General features: G+C 41.8%; 1 protein-coding gene and 1 long non-coding RNA gene across 4 annotated transcripts in view; both read right to left on the bottom strand.

The window, feature by feature from the left end:
- The window catches only part of LOC148337588 (uncharacterized), a 243,301-nt gene that overhangs the window by 218,002 nt on the left and 3,231 nt on the right, over positions 1-22,068 (bottom strand). The window lies entirely within an intron of this gene.
- Positions 18,457-21,297, bottom strand: LOC148337589 (E3 ubiquitin-protein ligase RNF128-like). The gene has a single exon (XM_088297283.1). It carries the CDS (start codon positions 20,874-20,876, stop codon positions 19,797-19,799), a length of 1,080 nt encoding a protein of 359 aa, XP_088153409.1. The 5' UTR covers positions 20,877-21,297; the 3' UTR covers positions 18,457-19,796.

Raw genomic sequence — 22,068 nt, 5'->3', positions numbered from 1 at the left:
CCAGCACCGGCGTGCAAAGGCGTTTATCACCAAGATTTCATTTGTTGGAAAGAGTGGATTTTGGGCCGGAAAGGCATGAGAGTCAGTGCAAGAAGGAACACGCTAAGCAAACATGCAATCACTCACAGGGACAGTCTGCCTTAAAGAGTATCACACGCTTGTGATAGACGATATTTGGCATTTTGCTGATTATCGGCATCTGCCTTTTTTTTTTTCACGGCTGATAAATTAAAAGCTGGTTTATTTTGGCTCCTTGGAGCACACTTCTCTCTCTCTCACTGCGGTGCTGGTGGCCCTGCCTGCAGAAGCAGATTGGCCCACCCACAGAACCAGCTGATTGGCTCCTTGTACAGTGGGTAGCAGCCAATCAGCAGTAAGCTGTTTGCTTTTTCACGTTGAGTCACACGCACTTGGGGAGGCAACAGGCTTTGCCGAAATTTTAATATCGTCAGTCTACTACAACTCACAACTAAAGGAAAACCATTTGCCTTAGTAAATGTTAGAGATGATTGTTTTCTTTGAATTATAAGAAATGCAGCTGAGCCTGGGAGCTCGTGCACATTTTGTAAGACTTTTAAAACTAAGTCGTCTATTTTCTAAGCTCTAAAAATCTTTAAATCACTAAAGTTGTTTAATAAACATGTACTAAAAGGTAATTAAACTAAGTCAAGTTTGGAAGTTGCCATTATTTTCAATTTTGACAGCATTTTTCCCCTTTTTTAGGCTTCAAATATCAGTTATCGGCCTCATGACGACTAATAATTGGTATCGTATAATCCCTAAAGAAAGAAAAAAAAAAAGCATATCGGTCTATCACTATCACACGCGAAGGTGAATGATTCCGAACACTGTCAATATAAACGCAAAATGGCCCTCCAATGACATTGTTTTGGAAAAAAAAACAACTGTTTGTTTTAACAATTTGTTTTTATTCGTTCCACTCTTACCGACTGTGAAGCCAGTAAAACCTTTAGTGTGTGGGTGTTCCGGGAGCTTTGTTGGTTAACCGATGGATTATCCCGAGTCCTTCATGGCTAAAGCCTAGCCTACTATTAGAGTGCTTTGTCATTGTGAAATCACATCTTCCCAGGCACGCACGACGGGCCACACCCACACACCCTCACACACGCACACACACACAAAGCCTCAGGGATGAAGGGAATATGCACGTTTCAGCAGACGGGTCCTCATTACCTGCAGGGCCCGGAGCCTGGGAGAGCCCCGTCATTGTCAAACACAAACATGCACACATCGGTCCGCCTCGGGGCAAATGGTGCGTCAGGATGAGCGCTACTCTGTAATAATGATAAAAAGATTTCATCACTCGGCGCAATAGCCTTCACAAGGCCTGGTTGATTACAGTTCAGGCTGAATTAGAAAATCCACTGAAACTACAAAATAGGCCACATGGGTCACGAACAAATATAGAAATTATTAGTGCAAAAATGTAACGATGTAGCGATTGGATCAGTCTTATTCACTGCTTTGCACATTTATATTCAGAAACTGGAATCCAACCATTTGAAGACGGTCTCACTAGTGATGGGAAAATGAAGCTTCAAATTTGCTTCATGGACCAGCTGCTGTATTTTTGAGTCCACTAGAGGGCACTGTTGCTTTCAAAAATGGCAATTCAGTGTGCTTTCAGCCCAAGGTTGTACAGAGAGTGCCATCTAGAGGAGTCCAAGAATACTACAAGTGGTTCATGAAGCAGATTTGAAGCTTCATTTACCCATCACTGGGTCTCCCCCAGTTCAATTCAATTTATAGAATCATCAGACTTGTTTAATTAGTTTTTTAATTAATACAGCTCACCTTACAACAAACATCCAATTGGTTTTGGTTTTATGTATGTTTTTTTTTATGTTCATGACACAATCGTTTTGTATGTCGAATGCGATTTAGCGACAATTCACAAAACCAAATTATATATGAGCACTATATATTTTTATTTGCTGATATGCATCTGAACAACGGCTTCAGGCACTTCTAAACAACAAAGATGCATCAGCGAGGCAAATTTGTTCTGCTGCGTGCGTGTGGGGATTTCACGACAGTTGCACGGAGGCGAACAATTACTTCTCTCCTGAGAACTGTTTACTTTGATTTACTTGACTGTAAAATTGCAAACCGGGACAAAATGATGAGCCCCACACATCGGTTATAAACCCGGCATCAATGGACTAACTATATGCTTTAACGGCAAGAAGGCAGCCCACAACTTTGCTGCCCGCATGGCCTGGAAAGAGCCACGAAGCTATGCAGATGATTGTTGTTGTTTTTTTTTCTTTCTTACAAATAGTGATAGACCGGTATGCTGTTTTCAGGGCCGATACTGATACCGATTATTCGTAGTCAAGGAGGGCGATAACCCATATTTCATGCCGATATTCATTATTTGACAAAAAAAAAAAGAGTAAAACTGTCAAAATTTTGAAAAAATTAAACACTTCAAACCAGGCTCAGCTGCATGTCTTTTAGTCCAATGAAAACAAAAATCTCTTTAAATCGTTTTCTTTTAGTTGTGAGTTGAGTAGACTGACATTTATGAAAATTTCGGCAAAGTCTGTTGCCTTTCCTTGCTCTGCGTGTGACTCGTGGTGAAAAAGCAAACAGGCAGCTTACTGCGGTGATGTAGGCAGGCCAATCTGCTTCTGCAGGGTCACCAGCACAGCACAGCAGAGAGAGGAAGAGAGAGAGAGAGAGAGAGAGAGAGAAGTGTGCTGCAGCGAGCTAAAATAAAACAGCTTTTAATTTATTTTCCTTGAGAGTTAAAAAAAAAAAAAAAAAAAAAAAAGGCTGATGCCGATAATCAGCAAAATGACAACGATCGGCCCCGATAATCAGCCTGGCCGATAATCAGTCGATCACTAAAATAGAATTAATTTTAATACTTCATCTCGAGAAAAATCTACCATATCCCAACCTCCCCTCAACTATGAGCGGGGTTCAACACTCAGATGATCAAACTGTCCCGACACCTCGAACAAATCCACATTGTCTTCCTTTGTCAGAAGAAGAAATGCCTTCAGGGGAAGAATCTGCCAAGTCAATATCGTCTGAAGACAATGTTTCTGTTTATTCAAGAGCAAGTGGCAACAAATCCCACTGAGTCGCACTGAAAGACCTGAATGACCTTGTCAGGGATTTGAATCTATCGAAGCAGCAGTCAGAGCTTCTGGCATCCCATCTTAAGCGGTGGAACCTGGTCCGATGTTATTTCAGGACACACAACAAAGAATTTGCTTCATTATTCGACATGGAAAACAGGTTGTGCGAATGCACAAATGTCTCTGACTTGTTGACCTTACTTGTCCCCCCCCACCCACACACACACAATCCCTCAGACTGACATCTTTTCATCGACTCTTCCAAGCGGAGACTCAAGGATGTGCTTCTGCACAATGGGAATAATTCCTCCAGTATTGCCATTTCCCACTCAGTCCATCTGAAGGAGACATATGACAACATGGAGCTCCTTTTAGAAGCTCTTAAGTACGACCAGTACCAGTGGGCTCTCTGTGGTGACCTCAAGGTTATTGGTGTCATGTCGATAGGTCGACAAGCGGCTTTTACAAAGCACCGCTGCTTTTGCTGTCACTGGGACAGTCGGGATGTGTTCAAGAACTACAACAGAAGCAATGAGGATCTAAGATTACTTTGATGCATGTAAACAAGGTGTCAAAGAAAATCTGCCACATGTGGTATACTTGAAAAAAGATGTGAAAGCAAAATAAATAGAGAGAGAGAGAGAGAGGTGACGGAGCAAAACTGTCCAGAAATTTGAATTTACTACATCAAAATCAGCAAAACACACCTATTAACTAATGATGGATGAATGACGCTTCAAATCTGCTTCATGAAGCAGTTGTAGTATTTTCTGACTCCTCTAGATGGCGCTCTCTGTTCAAGAATGTGGTGAAAGCACAATGAATTGCCACTTTTTAAAGCAACAGTGCCATCTAGAGGACACAAAAATACAGCAGCTGGTTCACGAAGCAAATTTGAAGCTTAATTTTTCCATCACTACTATTCACATCCTTGCCCTGAATTTTTTTGTAAACCAATGTAATCATCAGGAAGGATTCTATTTTGCTTATTTAATGACTTCATGTCGCTCAGGAAAAAGGAGAATTTTCTCTAATTCACACCTTTTAATGACGTGCTCCTCACCTGTGGAACAAAGTGTCAGTTTGTTTAAATGAGTGAAAACATACGACAGCATTCTCGTGAATCACATTTGCACGCTTTGTTTTTACAAAGGAATTTATTGAGACTGATGCTTGCTTTTAATAAATGCAATCAAATTATTTTAGATTTTTATGAGATTGCAATGTCAATATTAATATTTTATTTCTCTTTCTGTCGTGCTTTTAATGTTTTTGTCAAGCACTTTGGCAAAGAGTGAGAAACAATCCTAAAAATAATTTGTGTTGAATATTAGTCAGCCAAGTTAAAACATAAGAACACCAAGGTTTACATTTTTTTTTCTGCCCGGTGTGCAGCTCGATTGTATTTCTTGGTTGGGTTCAAGTGAAGCCAGTTCATAACAACGCCTTATCATCGTCATGGTAACAAAGGTCGGAAAGCTCATTTCAAGTAGACTCTAAAAAGATGGGGAAAAATGTGTTGTAATTTCATGAAAGCACGTCGCAGACACCTGCGAAATGTTTTTTTCAATTGTGAAATAAACGCGACGGCTCAATGGAAACATTTCCAGACACCCAAATCATACATTGAGATGATGACAAACGATGACTCCTGGCGCTTTTAGAGACAAACTAATGCAATTCCTGCGTTTAACTATTAATCTCTTTTCCTCACTATTTGTGTTCTGCTCACTTGATGAATATTCAGCTCTATTCTTATATTCATATTTCTTAGCTAAGTGATTGATGTGTGAGGAAATTAGCTGGATTGTTTTACACTAACATATAATTCAGGGCCACACACACTTGCTAAGCTTTGAATAATTGCTTTCATATTTACATGTATAAATAATACATGAGTGTATTCAGACAGCTAATGTATATCAATACCATCAGGGCCATTGTCATAAAAACATTCATCTTTTATTATGCGCAGCCTGAAATGGAATATCATCCATTAAACATGAGAGGACTTACTCTAATTCCGTAACTGTGAATAAAAAATTAAAAAAAAAGACATCTTGTGTGATAGTAAAACTGGATTATAAAGCGATCAAATATGCTGATTTGCTCTGTAAAAAAAGTGAAGATGAAGAAGCCTGTTGATTGCAAATCACAAGTCACTAAAGCAGTTTAGTAACACCGTGGCTTGTTAAGACACGCCTTGCTGTCTTGTGGAGTCTGTGTTAGTGTTCAGGATGATTGCGCAACTTGACCAACTCGCCCTTTGCCGTCGTTAGATGTTGCACTTGAAGCACATTTTTGTCAGGTGACAGACGGCAATGAGTCAAAGTAGCCGTGGGAAAAATGAAGCAAATTTGCTTCATGAACCAGCTGTTGTATTTTGGAGTCCTCTAGATGGCACTGTTGCTTTAAAAAAAATGGCAATTCAGTGCGCTTTCAGCTAAATGTTGTCCAGAGAGTGCCATCTAGAGGAGTCCAAAAATACTACAAGTGGTTCATGAAGCACATTTGAAGCTTCATTTACCCATCAGTAAGTAAAAGTAGTGGAAATGTATTAAATCAAATTGCATACATCTTGGCATTCATATCTTCCCTTCTTTTCATGCCATCATCTCTCCTCTGTCACCCTCTGGCCTGACTTTTCTATTTCCTTGCAGCCACCAACTTCTAATCGCCCCGGACTAGACATGTGCCTTAGCGACATAAAGTGACAGCGTTCAGTCACGATGGGAAGCGAGAGAGACACCTATTTGTTATTGATTTGGACAGTGCGGAGGGTAACAAGGCCACCTTTTTTTGTTTGTACCCATATGCAGGAAAAAAAAAAGACTTCTATTGGCCTCAGCGCGCTTATCTGATTGATAAACAAGGTCGTTTGGAGGATGCTCGAGTGGCAGAAAACGAGGCAGCTGATGCAGCAGCCTGCTTGCAAACCGTCACGATGTGCCAATGTGTGTAGGGCATGAGAGCATTGATCTGCGGGGAGAATTAATTTGCTGTGGCACTAAAGCACGGGGGGGGTGAGCTAACGTTATGTTGTTAGCCAGTGTCAGATCTAGGCAACGTTCAATGTTCCTGCTAACCCACACAAAAAAGCGCAGAGCACTGACAACGGTGCAGCATAATCTGATTGGCGCACTTGCCTGCAAACAGACAAGGACAATGGTTCCGATCTTTTTGAGCAAAATAAAAGCATTTTCTACGTAATGTTATTCAAAATGAAGAAAACGGGCTGTATTCTCCTTATTCGACAACTGCCAGGTAAAAAAAAAAATAAGTGGAGGGTAAGAGCAGGTCATTGTTAATAAATAAAAAAAAATAAATAACGGACGGCACGGTGGACGACTGATTAACACGTCCGCCTCACAGCACTCAGGTGCAGGATTCGATTCCGGCTGTGGAATTTGCATGTTCTCGGAGTCGTTTCTCCCACTCACAAAAATACATTTTAGGATTTGTGCCTACTGATAATATTCAACAACGTATTTATGCAAAGTCATTACACAGAGGTTTAATGAGATGTTCCCCAAAGTGTGTAATAAAAATGTTATGTTTTATGAACATGTACAAAAGGATGGCAGGGCTCCAATTGCGGTCTTCATCCACTTGCACTTTTTGATGACCAGATCACTTTCATTCCAACTCCAATTTAGTCCCTTCAGTGTTTAAGTGCACTTTTCTCACCAAAACTGACAAACTTTTTTTTATTTAATTAAAAAAAATTTGTAAACCCAGCTTGTTGTTTGCACAACCTAAAAAGTCTCAAAGATGTATGATTAAAGGTCTAATTTTGGCATTTAATGTGATTTATGATGTAAATTAACTCCATATTCAAGAAATAATGGCATCAGTTCAGTTGCTGCCGTCATTTATTCACAATTCCAATGTCACAGTAAAATGCCAAACTAAAAAGAAAAAAAAAAAAAAAGGGAGAAAGAAAAAAGCTGCACCCAAAATTATTCATGCCTTGGCAACATTTTGAGTTCATAACGCAGCTTGTTTGTTTGTCCGCCAGTTAGCCGTAAATCGACGCTAGCTGTTAGCCGCCAGCCAAGACGGCAATGGGAATCGCAAGACAGCGTCGTGGAAACGTGAAGTCATGCACAAATATGAAAAATGAGAACACTCAAAAATACAACAGCTGGTTCATGAAGCTTCATTTTCCCATCACTAGCGTGATGTAACCTGGTACACACGGCATGGGCTTAGAAAGATTCATTCCTTTATTTTCAGTGTACAGATTCTACCGGCTTTATGATCAACCTAAAAAAAATAATAATAATAAAAATTAAATAAAAATCAAACCAAGGCCAACAAGGCCACAAACATTTAAAATCAACATGACCTCAAAAGACCTTACAAAATGATTTCCACTGATACGAACTGCCCTCGAATGTACTTTTCTTAAAGAAATGAGTCACACTCCGTCATCAGGACCCTCACCCAGAAGTCCTCGTTATCCCCCCCCCGTAAATCAGCTTGCATCAAGTGCTTTTAAAATACAGAGGAGCGAATCGGCAAGAACCGCGCATAAAGTCTGCTCTTGAGTGCTTTTTTTTTTTTCTCCTTCCAATTGTGACTCGGCAGAGAAGTAGCCTTTGCTTCGCGGCTCCGCCTCTGCATGATACGGAGATTTAAAAGGCTGTCATCTGGCCTCGGGAGCACTTCAAAGAGCCCAACGCAGTGTGACAGACACACACAGGGGGGTCAATGACTGCCGCATGTGTTTTGTTGCAAAGGTGCACGTGTACTTGCGCCTTGATACATGTGTGTATACGTGAATGTGCGAGCGCGTGCAGGGTGGGAGAAGGCCTATTAAAAAGCGGCCTGAGGAGAAGGCTTTCAGCGGGGAATCTATGGGGCCAGAGAGGATGGCAGGGCCATTGTGTGTGTCGCAGACCCATCCTGAGAGCGGGAATTAAAGTCTTTCTCTTCTGCTCAGCTGGAAGATTCTGCACCACCACCGACCCCAAGTTCAATTAGAGCGGCGCTGGAGGAGGAGGAGGAGGAGGAGAGGGGACCGACAAGAGCTACGAGGATGACCGATGAGGACGAGACAAGTGAGAAAATGATAATCATTCAAGGAAAAGGGAAAGAATGTCAATTTGACTGGTTGGGAAAAGATGAAGCAATATGACTATTTAAATCATTCATTTACTTTATATACTTATGTGATGTTTCCTGAGCATCAGCAGATGTATCCTCGAGCATTTTAGCCAATGTTAAGCAATCTTTGTAATGTACGACGGAAGGAAAAGAAGGTGGAAAAAAAACAAAAAATGGGATTTTAATATAAAACTTGTTTACAAACAAGAAGAATTTAAGTTTTAGTAGCATGCATTAAAAATCATTCTAACTAAATAATTATCGCATTCTCCGCACTTGTATATAAATCGCAGCAATTCTTTTTTTTGGGCCAAAAAAAAAAAATCGACATTTATTTAGTGTATTATCTGAACTATAGAGCGCCCCCTACTGGTGAAAGAAGAATCCACAGAAAATTTGCACCGTTGTCTTGGCCGCATGGTTCAAAATCTAGGAAAAATCGTAGCAGCTTATATTCCTCAAAATACAGTGAGTTGATTTAAAAAAATGAATTTTCATGAAGAACAAATTGAAAGGACAAGCGGCAAAGAAAACAGAGGGATGTGTTGAACGAATGATTCTTTATCAAATGCCATTGGACTACAATCTCCATCCATCCATTCTCTGTACCGCTTCTCCTACCGCCTGGATTACTATACTAGTGTCTAAATACTTGTGTCCATGTCGCGGATGAAAAACGACAATCCACACTGATGAGATATAACAAGAAAACTTTCACAGTGCGTATTCACCTTTCAGGTCAATTTACATTCCACGCTTTCAACACTTTCCACTCACAAGCATAAGACAAGAGGGGGGGGTGGGGGGGGGGGTGGGGGGGGGGGGGGCTTGTTGCGGCTTTGTTAAGGTGATGGTCCAATCAAATTAGGTAAACAAGCATTAGCGGATGATAATGAACAAGAGCATTACTAATTTCGGCAGTTGTTGTTTCCAACCCAACACCTTCGCAAACCAAAGAAACATCAATATTTACCAAAGGAAATGAGTGTGACAAAGCACGTTTATCAGTTATTGGATCACGAGACGGAGAGATGGGGAATTGGTCGGCAGACTGTTCGCTCACCTTCACATGTTCAGATTTGGAATAGAAAGTAAACAAGTTGTCAGAGCAATTCAGGAACAACCCGTGCTTACTTAGAGTTAATGCTATTAAGGAGCGCGGATAACGTTGCTTGAGGGAGGGGGGGGGGGGGGTGTTTGTGCGCCTCACCAATAAGAAAGCAACTCGAGTGATGGGTTTTGATTTCCCATATTTTGACGATACTCTTAAACTTGCTGGGTCATATTGGGTGTAACGCCCAATCCAGCAGTAGGTCCAAAAGGGTCCGAGCCAATGCTGGGTTATTTATACCCGGCACTAGTGATGGGTAAACGAAGCTTCAAATCTGCTTCATGAACCACTTGTAGTATTTTGGAACTCCTCTAGATGGCACTCTCTGTTCAATATTGGGCCGGAAGCACACTCAATTGCCATTTTTTTAAAACCTTTATTTAAACCAACTTACTTCGCTTTCCATCACCGCTGTGATTTAGACGCTGAGACGGAAAAATAACAAGGCGAGCTCGAAAAGGGGGCGTGACAATTTGTCGTAAATCTCAGCACAAAAAAGCACTACAGAGTCTTTTAGAGGCGGGATTTTAGTACTGATGTCATTTTCCCACGTATACTTATTATATAAATGACAATCAAGTGTCTCTTTAAGAAAACCTTGAGTAAAAATAAGTCAATCTGCTCAAAATCCACAACGACGCAGCGAATTGGTGAGGAAATCAACTCAACATTTTTCTGAGCGAATATTTCACAAAAACGGGCTAGCACGTTGGTGTTGACCATGCCTATATTTGGACTTTCTCTGCAGTGTTCAACCTGATTGGTCAGATTACTCACTTGTGACGGTCCCATTTCAACCCTCATACGACACATACGCAACAAATAACGAGTGGAAGGGCGAGGAAACATAAAACAGAGGCGGATGACGTGTTGGCCAAATCACAAAGAAAACATCCCATCAGAGCCCGCAGTTACCGGTCTCACACATCACATCACATGACCAGTCATGCACACGGGCTCATTTATCGTGAGCCGCTCACACACACACACACACACACACACAGATCCATCCCCTGAGGGAAAGGTTTTCCATACGACACTTTTCAAAATGAGCATACATGCTCCATGTTCTCCAAGAAGGAAGCGAAAAGACGAAGCGAATGCAAATGAAGAGAAATAGTGGGACTGCAAGATTTGTTCCCCATTCAGTGGCGAACAATATTATCCCCGGCCTGCCTGCCGGGATCTGAACGAAGGAATGAATGTCTACTTTTTCAATATGTGTGCGAGCGTGTCGCTCGAAAGAAGTGTATTCATGCATATCGTGGAAAAAGGAGCATGTCCCTCTCCTCCTCCCACTGTGCTGTGACACCTTTCCAATCTCGTATTCCACGCTGCTCCTCTGTGATCAAGCTGCGGTCACAAGCGAGCTTTCGCCGCTGATTAAGTTGAACTTGCCGTGCAGAAACTGCGACGCACCGTTGTGTTCAGGGGCAGTAAATTACTTTTATTCACGCAGGAGGGTCAAGAGAGGGGTGTGTGTGTGGGTGTGTGTGTGTGTGCGTGTGTGTGTGTGTTTCATCACTGGTGGTGGTGTGTGTGGTCAAAGTGAGATGCTATCACTTTCTTCTAAGCACCTGATGGGGATTACTTTTGCTCTAATAGCTCATGGAAACATTCGTTTAGAAGAGATGAAACCGTGAGGGGTTAACTGATTTGTTAGGAAACACATCACTGACTGATTTGTGGACAAATAAGATTTTTTTTTTTTTTTTAAGAGCAAAAAATGGCATTTTAAGAAATACAGGAGGCTGTTCAACATCTGCTTTGTTTGGACTTTGAAAAGCACTCACGGTGATGGGATTTTTTTGTGAGGGGGTGGGGGGTGGGGGTTGGGCAAGGATCACTCAAGGAGTCCACAAAGGGAACAATTTTATTTTTTTTTTTTTAAAATAAAAAATACTCCACCAGCGGGAAAACTAAATTTTCATCGCAAATAGTACAAATGGGCGTATCCCAAAATTTTGCAGTGGGGTGCCCACGGATAGCATTGCATGTACGCGTCATTTTTTATCATAGCGTCCACAGTAAGGCTTTCATGAAATATTTTTTTTTAAAGCTGTGTGGGACAGTTTGCTGTGCTGTGGTCTTATAAATATTTTGGCCTACAGAAACGACTTCATTCTGGGAGTCAAGTGAAAATGAAGCTTCAAATTTGCTTCATGAACCAACTGCTGTATTTTTGAGTCCTCTAGATGGCACTGTTGCTTTAAATATTCATTGTGCTTTCAGTCCAATGTTGAACAGAGAGCGCCATCTAGAGGAGACCAAAAATACTGCAACTGCTTCATGAAGCAGATTTGAAGCTTCATTTACCCATCACAAGTAAGCATTCAGCTCGCAGACTTTTATCATATTATTTGCTTCAACATTTTGGTGTTTAAACTTAAAATGTAAATCCTCTTTTGCTTTATGTTAGTTTGACAAACTTCAACGAGGAGAGACAAAATAAGCAGAATGTGAGTTTCCCATTTCTTGATAGGGAGCGAGTGGGAGCTGGTACTAAGAAATACTTTCAAGAATGTTTTAATAAGTTCAAACGTGAAGGCTTGAATGCATTTTTTCTGCGGTCCTTCCAGATCACGTTTGGCTCTACGACCAGGACACATTGTCTTTTAATTTCCTGATCTTTAAAGACAACTTTTCCATAAAGTCAACTCTAAGTGTAAAACCCTGCAATCAAGCTTGAGTGAAAGCTTGTGTGAAAAATGTCAGTTCTATTTTCCCAAGTGGCATCCGATTCTCACCTCAACCACAAAACAGTCTTGCGCTCGCAGGAAACGCCCACAAAGAACCACGTCTGCGCTTTAAGCATGGCGTACAAAAACAAAACTCTCGCCATTTAATTCCCTTTTGTCCGTCTGTCTCGTGTGGCAATCTCTTGCCCCAAGGCCAAGTTCGTCTTTGTTTCGTTTGTCGGTGACCCCACCTGAAGTCACAGTCCTATCTACTTGATAGCGCCACATCGTCCTCCCCCCCCCCCCTCCCTCGCAAAGGCCTCCGCTCAGCCACACACACACCGGCTCTCTTCCACGCCCAGACAAAAGAAAGTTCCTGTGGGAAGCAACTCAGGCCTGCACATTATAGAAAGCGGAGACAAAGCCTGCTGTCCTTCTCTAATAACTCAAAAAAGAAGACAGACGCTTTGCATTGGCTAACAATTTGACAGCTCACCTAAGGCTCATCAATGGTTTGCAAATTAAAAAAACATCATTATTCCACATTTGACCTTTTACTTGTGAGAAACTTTGAAATTGACTTGTGCTGCAGCTTGACAGTTAGTTAGAAGCTTTGGTGAAATATTGCTAGATTTGACGGAGGTATGGAATCAACTAATATTAAATCACTTTAAACTGTTTAAACTAGTCTAGTAAAAAGAAAAAAAAATGACATGCTTTTGCTTTTTTTTTGTTGTAAACATGTCGGACAAAGTGAAAAACATTCGCAACTTTAATTAAGCATATCTCGAACAAAATGAGATAACCAAGAATTTACCCACCCCACGCGCCCCCCCCCAAAATAAAAATCACAAGGTCTCAGTTTATGTTTGGTTCTTGCGTTGCCTTGATTCCATGTGATGAATTCTATGAGAGTTGCCATTATTGATGGGAAAATGAAGCTTCAAATCTGCTTCATGAACCACTTGTCGTATTTTTGGACTCCTCTAGATGGCGCTCTCTGTTCAACATTGGGCTGAAAGCACACTCAATTGCCATTTTTTTTAAAACCCTTTATTTAAACCGTCAGTGCCATCTAGAGGACTCAAAAATACAACAGCTGCTTTATGACGCAAATTTAAAGCTTCATTTTTCCATCACTCGTAATACGATTGTCAGCCTAAGTGTCTTGTTTTTGCATATTTCATTTATGAGGTTGCAACTGCAACGCTGCCAGCAATATGGACGTAGCCAATAAAAAGATAATATTGACATGACATTCAAGTCCATAATTTAGAGTACTGACCATCACTGTATATTTTAGAACATAATTGCATCATGCAAAGAATGGAAACAAGCTGAAACTCAATCTTCATGTCCTTTGAGTCAACTCTCACCGTGGATGAGCCAACGTCCTAGCAATGACCCTCGCTGGTGTACAATAATTAGGACAAAGCTCCATGTGACATTTATGAGGAAGCAAACGGCAGCCACAGCTTGTGGACAAAAGGCGGCCATGACAGATGGTCACTGCGACTGAGTGACTTTTGGGGACCTTGTTCAGCACAATGACACACGGATCGCAACCCGAAGCTTCTGTTGTGTCACGCTCACATTCAAGGCAAACCAGCGATGCACATGACTGCGAAACGAGTCACGGAGAAATTTAATGCGACGAGGGGTCCCCGAGCCAGTTTGCTGCTCACGCTCACCACTTAACGCTGCGTATATTCATTTAGTTTCGGCCGCCCCGCGTACCTGTTCTCGAACGCTCAGGAGAAAACGGTGAAAACCTCAGGGAGTTTTTTTTTTTTTTTTGCTTACCCTTTGTCCTGCAAGCTCTTTGCAATTAAGCAAATGGGTCATTTATTAATGACGGCCGGAGGCAACAGGACACACCAGGAGTTAATAAGGCTGCAAAGATGGCCTGTTTGGAAAGCACTACGACACAAACAGAGCATCCGGAAAGTAATCAGAGCTTTTTTTTGGGTTCCCACATTTTGTTATTTTACAGGCTTATTAAAAGAAAATGGAGCAAATTAATTCAATTTTATTTCAAATGATCTTTTTGCTTTGAAATTTACAGAAAATATCATTTAACCATTCCAGCTATCCAAAATCACTTCCTGGTGTGTGATGGCCACCAGGGGGCAGTATGATACTTGATTGTGAATGCACAAAGAAGACCGTGGCTTCTCAGTTCTAATAATATAAGAATTAATCTTCAGAGGATAAAGAATACATGCGTATGAGTATTGTTATATTGCCTGCAGCACCAACAACTGCCGCAATGAGGCTAAGTTGGTTCGCCCCTCTATGGTTAGAATTAAGCAAGCAGATTTTAAACACGTAAAAAAAAAAAAAGGCGGAGCTGTCTCAATTAAGATGCCCTTTGTGACAATGGCATGAATAACATCAGAGGCAACAGCAGGGTCTTGATCATTGATCGGCGCTGTCAAAGTGTGCTGAGAGGCACTTTTTTTGGCCCATCAACATTCAGAGCAAGGCGCCGGTAGATTTTTCCAGAATATGATTGCACAAAATTCAATCATGAAGACAGAAGAGTGCTGACATACTATTTGGAAGAAATAGAAACAAACAGCTTTGTTAAAGGGAAAACCCACACAGGAGTCCAATAACCTGGATTTATATTGGGAAAATTGCATTTGATGGACACAAGGCTGCGCTGGGAAAGCTGCTTTCTCAATACTAAGAGAATTTTGAGTCCCTTTTTGCCTTAACACACCATCAATATATTAAATAGACATATTCAACATAAGTAGCATAATTGGTATTTTTACTTAACACAAATACTGAATATCAATGATTTACTGTTTCATAATTATCATTTATGACATTATTGTTGTTGTTGTTACTGCTAGAAATAATGTTACAATTTCTGCTAAAGACCTATAACATGATGAGGAATCATTTATTCAAGACATGAGATGGAGCTCATTACTCCGTGCTACAGAAGTCTAAATTTTGAACTGTATGATTTTTGTTGCACGTTCAAATTGTGTTGACGCCATTTGTCCACTAGATGGCAGTATTATCGCGGCACATTGAATTCTGTTTACTGTAAATATAAACTCGCCACCCATCCATTATCTGAACTGCTTTTTCTCACGAGGGTCGTACGCTAAAAATGTTGAAGAAAACTTAATTTAGGTTCTGACTGTGGCAGAATAATTCCTGTCTTTAAACCCACCTTGCCCAAAAAAATGTTAACAGATTACTTTAGTCTCATTAATTTCTCTGAATATATAATACTGATATATTTTACAACGCTAATGTTAATGCAGCCACCAGGAGCGTTCTGTTGTCATAACACAATTTACAAACTGACACAGTTAAATAAGCTGTGTCCTTGCACTGACCCTTTCTGTGCTACGATACAAGGAGAGGAGACAAAACCTGCAAGGAATTCTTAATGGCAGCAAAATTGGCAAAATATTAGTCTGACACAGCACAACTGCACCACTGCAAACCTCAACCGAATTATATTAGTACATACATGAAACTGTCAATAAAAATTCACACTTGGGAAAGGAAAATTATTTCTTTTTTTTTTTAAATCAAAATCCCCAAGAACGTCTCCACTAGGGGGAGTATATTCCCCCCATACAAGTGTCATTTACGTGCATTTTAATTTGACTTTTTATATCACACATTCCGAAACTGCCACTGTTTAGACCTCTAAAACTCCTGAATCCACATTTCCAAACAATAACAAATAATTATGCCGAAGGTTCACTCCATATTTGTGCGTCATCAATGAAACCAGAAACACACACAATGAGGGCGAGTGTTTTGCTATTTGAGTTAATCATCTGAGGTGGGGGGGGGGGGAACACACACAATGTTTGATGTTGCACATAATGACTTAATGGATTCATTTGTTTCTTGCTGCACTTTTGTAATTCAATTTTCCTCCTTCATTAAAATAATTACTCAGGCAGTCTGGGACGGGAGAGCCTCCAAGAAGAGCAACTGCAGTCATTTCATTCTAAAGAGCTCCTTCCCTGAACACAGCAGCAAACTGAATGTTGCGTTGGAGTGAAAATATGATGTCTCGGGTTGGTCGGGGTGAAGAAAAGAACAGTTTAAGTCATAAGTGGGATTCATTCGGGTCCAGGAAAATGATGTCAGAGGATGTAATGTTCTCTGAGGTGATGGAAAAAGACTCGAAAAGGGACTCCATCAAGTGTGTACTCACAACTTAATGACAGCAAAGTACTTCGCCACTACAGCATCATTTGTTTTTTGTGATTAAATGAAAAAAAAAAAAGAAAAGCAACTTGCAATAACAGAGGGAAATTGTTTCTGTCTTCTCTTTTTTTTCTACAGGAAACCTCTCCAACTAAAGGCTGTTTGTGACTGAGAGAAGCTATTGTCCAGCAGATGGCGATAAAGGACAAAATAATCAGGATAAGCACTGAGCAGGGACTGTAGTAGGGCTGGGCGATATGGCTGATATCGCTTGATAGATAGATATCAAATTATTATTATTATTTTACTATTGAAAATAAAAAAGGGAAAAATGGCTGAATTCCAATTAGTTTGATTTTAAAATGTAAAATTTAACCTTCAAAATGAACTAAAACAAAAAAGCCAAACATTCTGTTCAGTCGACATTAAATGCACAATTATTTAAACAAGCCGCCTCGTTTAGGACTCGGAGTGTCATCTTGAAATCAATTTAAAAAGTTGATATTTTGCCACCCGTTTTTTGTTTGTTTGTTTGTTTGTTTTGAGTCACGCTAACGTGAGCCTCAGGTTGTGTTTCCTAAACGGGAGGGAGTTTGATGACGAGTTGAGCCGTGATAGGTCGAATCTGCTCCGTTGTTTTTTTTTTTGTTTTTTTTTTATTGATAATTTATCGATACCATTTTCTATTGATATCAATCACCAACTATCGCGATACATATCGATATCTGGGCGCAGCCCCATACTGTAGCGTCTCCTCGCTTAAATAACATCAACTCCAGTTTGTCCTTTCCGCCCCCACCCTGACATCACGCTCATTTTATTATTCACAGCGTATTGTCTGAAGTCAAGTCAAACGACTCTTGCTTTTATTCCACTTTTTGATCTCGATCTGAGATTGAAGGTCAAACGCAGTTTCAAGTGTACAGCCACAGACTGTATAGTATGCCGTTAAATGAAAACCCTCGGAGTCCATTTTCACAGTAACAACTGCAATAAATCAGCCGAGTGCCACCAGTGAGCCGAGTGTGCCTCTAAACTCAGCCTTGCCAGCCGTTCCCGGCCAGCCTAGTTAGATCAGTATTGATTGGCTGTCTCGCTGTGGTGCCGCAAGAACATTTGACCTGTGAATGCTGAGATCACAGCATTGGCCTGACATCAAGACCATGTTGGAGCCCGAAGCAGACGAGGACTTTTGCAGCCGTGCTGCTTTCTCGCATTAGGTTCATTAGGTACACGTGCACAGCTTTATCAATCCTGAAGTTATTCGGAGTCATAAAAAAAAAAATAATCTGTCTTTAGAAAACAATAAAGATTAGGTTTGAGTGATAATGTCAGATTACCTGAACACTGTTTATTAACTCATTCATTGCCATTGACGAGTATCAAAGCCCAAAAAAATTCATTTTACCGGTGCGAGCAGTGAATGAGTTTTAATAAGTGAGTGAGGAGAAGCGGCTTAGAAAATGGATGGATGGATTTATTAAGACGGTAAAAGGACGAAATTGACTTTTCTACATTTACTGAAATTACCTTTTGGATAAATTGTACTTGGCAGATTAGTTTTAATGTAAAATATTTTAAATGAGCATTTTTGGTAGGTTAAGAAGAAATGCTACTTTATTATTTTGAGCTACATTCCTCTCACTACTTTGATTCGTATCAACAGATTGGGTAATTCATTTGTTTTTGGTTTGTCAAGAAAAAAAAAAAATATATATATATATATATACATATATATACATATACATATATAGATTTTTTTTTTTTTTTTATATATATTGTTGGGTATTTTTTTTGTATTTGCATGTGTCTGACGTTCATGCTCTGATTCAAATGAGTAAATCAGAAGTTACTCACTCAATGCTCGGCAGTTAAGTACGTTCTTTTTTCCAGAGTATACCTACTCATTCTTACTCAAATATTTTTGTAGGTACTAACTTGAGTCATACTATCCCAAAGTAACAATATTTGTCTTTTCCACCCACCTTTGGCGTCAACTTTGATGAAATAGCCAATATTATTTTTATTATTATTTTCTTTTGTCGATTCCAGGACTTTTTTCCCCCTTAGGTCACTTTTCCGATACTCAACCCACGTAAAAAAAATTTTAGTTTCATTACCACAAACAGAATATTAGAAGCAGAGCTATATAGAGATTTTTTTTTTTTTTTTGCATTATATGGTTTCATGTTGTGAACTCATAAAGTTGTGGGGCGGTTTAAACACAGTGTAAACACACAATTCTAGAAATCGCCAATGTGAATCAGCCTCATTTTGAGGGATTTATTGCATTCTGATACGCATCAATGTGATTTCATATAACAAATGATGAGACTCCTAAAATCTGTAACAACATGATTCACAATACAAAAATAAAGAGAGAGAGAGAGAGAGAGAGAAAACGATCAGAACAACACAGGCCCAACAGCAAAGTGAAAGAAACTTGATTTCCACCGTAGGATCTCATCTATTGCACGTATGTTGAGCCTGTCTCAAAATGTAGCCAGACGACAAATTAGAGAAAGATACAGACAGGGATTCAATTCATTCACACTAATCTCTTCGCGTATATGTGCAGGAATAGAAACAAATCCCACAAAAATCGCAGCATGTGCATTTTGAAAGAAGTACCGATAATTTGCCCCTCCGTCATAAACAATACAATCATAATTATCACCGACATCATCGCCACGTTGACATTTATTGCTTGTCCATGTTACAGTGGAACATTCCACTTCGAAATAGAAGATGAACAGAACGCAACAAGGAAGTAGTTGATATGTGCTAACATGTCCATGAGTCTGTGGTTTGTGTTCGGAAGGAGTCCCAGGACGAAGCCCGCGAGGGGGGGATTGGGGGGGTTGTGTTTTCCGCTCACCATGGTGCAATGTGTCATGCTGCATTTCCAGCCAAGGGTGTGTTCACCGTCTTGTGTTTACAAATCCAGCTTGACAACCTGGTGTGTGCTCGCCCATGTTACGGTGCATGCCCTAAATAAGAACAAGAAATATGGACTATTCTTGAAAAGGTCTCTTTTGGAAGTAGCGGGAAAATGAAGCTTCAAATTTGCTTCATGAACCAGCTGCGGTATTTTTGCTGTCCTCTAGATGGCACTGCTGGTTTAAATAAAAGGTTGAAAAAAAATGTCAATTCAAATGTTGAACAGAGAGTGCCCTCGAGAGGAGTCCAAAAATACGACAAAGATTTGAAGCTTCCCAACACTCGTGATAACTTCATTTTCTTCCTCGCTATGACGTGAGCGAAGCAGACTTGAAGAGGCGCTCGCCCCGACATGACTCGACTTAGTCATTGTGCGAAACAATAAACTTGATGAACACACCCTTAATTGGCATCCACGATAATTAAACAAGGTGCCGCACCATTATTAAGTGTATCTATTTAAACACCATCCTGTGAGGTGACAGCGAACCCCTGCCTTTCTCCAAATGTACCCATCTTAACGGTCGCGATCCTTCATTAATTTGGTCGACTGTATTCCGATGAGGGGGTGCGTTCATTATGTCCAACAAAACATCGATGTTGATTTTTAAGCGGTGAAATTGATTGAATTTTCTGCGCGCTGTGGTGACGGTGACATCACTGTCCTCTGGCAGCCTCCCCCTCAAAGCCCCTGTTGTCATAGTGACGCGGTTGTCTGTCGGGGTCAAAGTTCAGAGGGTCAGTGAGCGGGACTTCATACATGGGTTCCCCGCCCGCCACCGTGATGACGGTGACCTCTTGCGGCGAAGCCGGTGACATGCTCTCCTTCTCGTCCACCTCAACTCCCAGAGCCTTGAGGATGTCGCATTTGCACATGGGGCAGGTCCGTTTCTCCAGCAGCCACGGTTCGATGCAGGCTTTATGGAAAATGTGGTCGCACGTGAGCACCGTCACCACCTCGCCCACCTTGTACGACTCGATGCACACGGCGCACATGTAAGCGTCGCCGGCCGTCTCTTCGTCGTCTCGCTTCAACGTGCGCACTCGCAGCTGCCCGATGGCCTTCTTGGCCTCGGATTTCAGCCTCCTTTCGGCGCGCCGGTGCACGCGCATGCTGTAGAGGCGGGTGGCCGAGATGAACAAGAAGTAGGCCACCGAGGCGGCCGTCACGATGAAGAAGACGATGGACATGAACCAAAGCCAGTAGGTGTCCATCCACGGGCCGTGAGGGGTGCCCGCCACGATGATCATCCGCACTTCGGTTCCGTTCCTCACCAAGCCGGCGATCTCCACGCCTTGAACGTTACCGATCATGATGGAAACAATTTCCAGAGCCTCGGAATGCGCCATGGGAATGGTGCCGTTGCCGCTGCCGTCCACATTGTACACCACCGCGGCGGAGGCGCCTTGACGTTTGGCGTTGTTGATCTTCTCGCTGAAGGTGCAGTTTCCCCGTTTGATGAGCGCGATCCAGAGGGGGGCGCTGGTGTTGTACGCGGCATCCAGGCCGCAGCCTTTCGGGTCTCCCTGGGGAAGAACGATGACACCTGCGGCTTCGGCAAGCGGAGAGTTACGGCCGAACACGCCACACTCGCAGTCTTTGTCCACCGTGGCGTTGGCGCTGATCAAATAGTTGACTTCCACCACGGCGGTCCAAAACACCGCCGCGGCGGAATAGTGAACGAGTCCAGACAAACACAGCAGAGGCAACACGCCGCCGTGCGTCTTCTTACCCATGGTCAGGCTCGTCTTCCGATTCAAAACAACAGAAAGCGCTCGGCTAGGCTTCTTCGCTTCTCCAACACGCCTTTTTCAGTCTCGGTTCCTGCTTGTCAGAGGCGCGGCGATCTGAACACAGCTCTGGTTTCACCCTACCTGCTGCCAACGGTAATCTGATACGAGCCTTTGGGTAACATAACACGAGCTCCGCGTCAGCCGTTCACCTCTCCTTATCTTCCTGAACCTTGGACGCTGCGCACTTTCCGCACAGGGCAGGGTATACTGCTATTCAACAAGTTCAAATACACAGAAGGCACACACCTACACTCTTCGGACTGCCAAGGTCGCAATTACAAGAAGGCACGCGGCGATAAGCGCGCGATAAGGACAATCTTAGGGACACGGGTTCCGAAGCGCAAAGCGGTTGCGTTTGAGTCATACGAGCATCTGACTTTTTGCTTGTGTAACCATGAGCAAAGCAACGCAACTGGTTATTCTGGTTTGGCCCGATTTCCTTCCCCGTTTTTGCGGTGGTGGTGAGTTCTGTAAAAAAAAGAGGCAGAACTCGTCGACTTTTGAGTTTATCGCCGCAGCCCGTAACATAAAACTTCAACATGTTTAAAATGTGACGAGAGGAAAGTAAACATGACTTTGTTTGAATAGCTACACTCGTTGGATGAAAAAAAAAAAGCCGTGCAATTGCTGACAATGATGGGATGGAACAGAGGGTTGTCAAACATTTCCATTCCTCTTACAAGTGAAAGCACAAAGCACAACGCACACACGCGCGCGCGCACGCGCACACACTGACATCCCCCCTACACTCACACGCGCACACAGAGCGAATAAGAGATGCTTCCAATGACAAATGAGATGGAAAGGTTTCCTGTCACACTATTCTCCAGGTCGCACTCACTAGGATGGCCGAGTGGTCTAAGGCGCCGCGTTCAGGACCCAGTCTCCCCAGGAGGCCTGGGTTCGAATCTCGAATTTCCCCATTGTGGGACTAATAAAGGCATTATTATTATTATTATTATAAACTGGAGCGGCACAACCACAGTAGAAGCGTGTTAAATATTTTATCCAGACGACAGATTTAAGTAAATACACGTCACTCTATTCATTGTTGACATAGCTGGAGCTGACATTTTTTTTTGATAACAAGAACAATTGGGAAGTTGTGACCAGGGAATTCCTGAAGGATTCACCT

This window comes from Idiotropiscis lumnitzeri, chromosome 5 (genome assembly GCF_059441095.1).
Source record: "Idiotropiscis lumnitzeri isolate Australia: NSW breed Sydney's pygmy pipehorse chromosome 5, RoL_Ilum_1.0, whole genome shotgun sequence".
Taxonomy (NCBI): domain Eukaryota; kingdom Metazoa; phylum Chordata; class Actinopteri; order Syngnathiformes; family Syngnathidae; genus Idiotropiscis; species Idiotropiscis lumnitzeri.
Note: the sequence above shows the minus strand (reverse complement) of the source record. Positions and strands in the feature narration are given on the sequence as shown.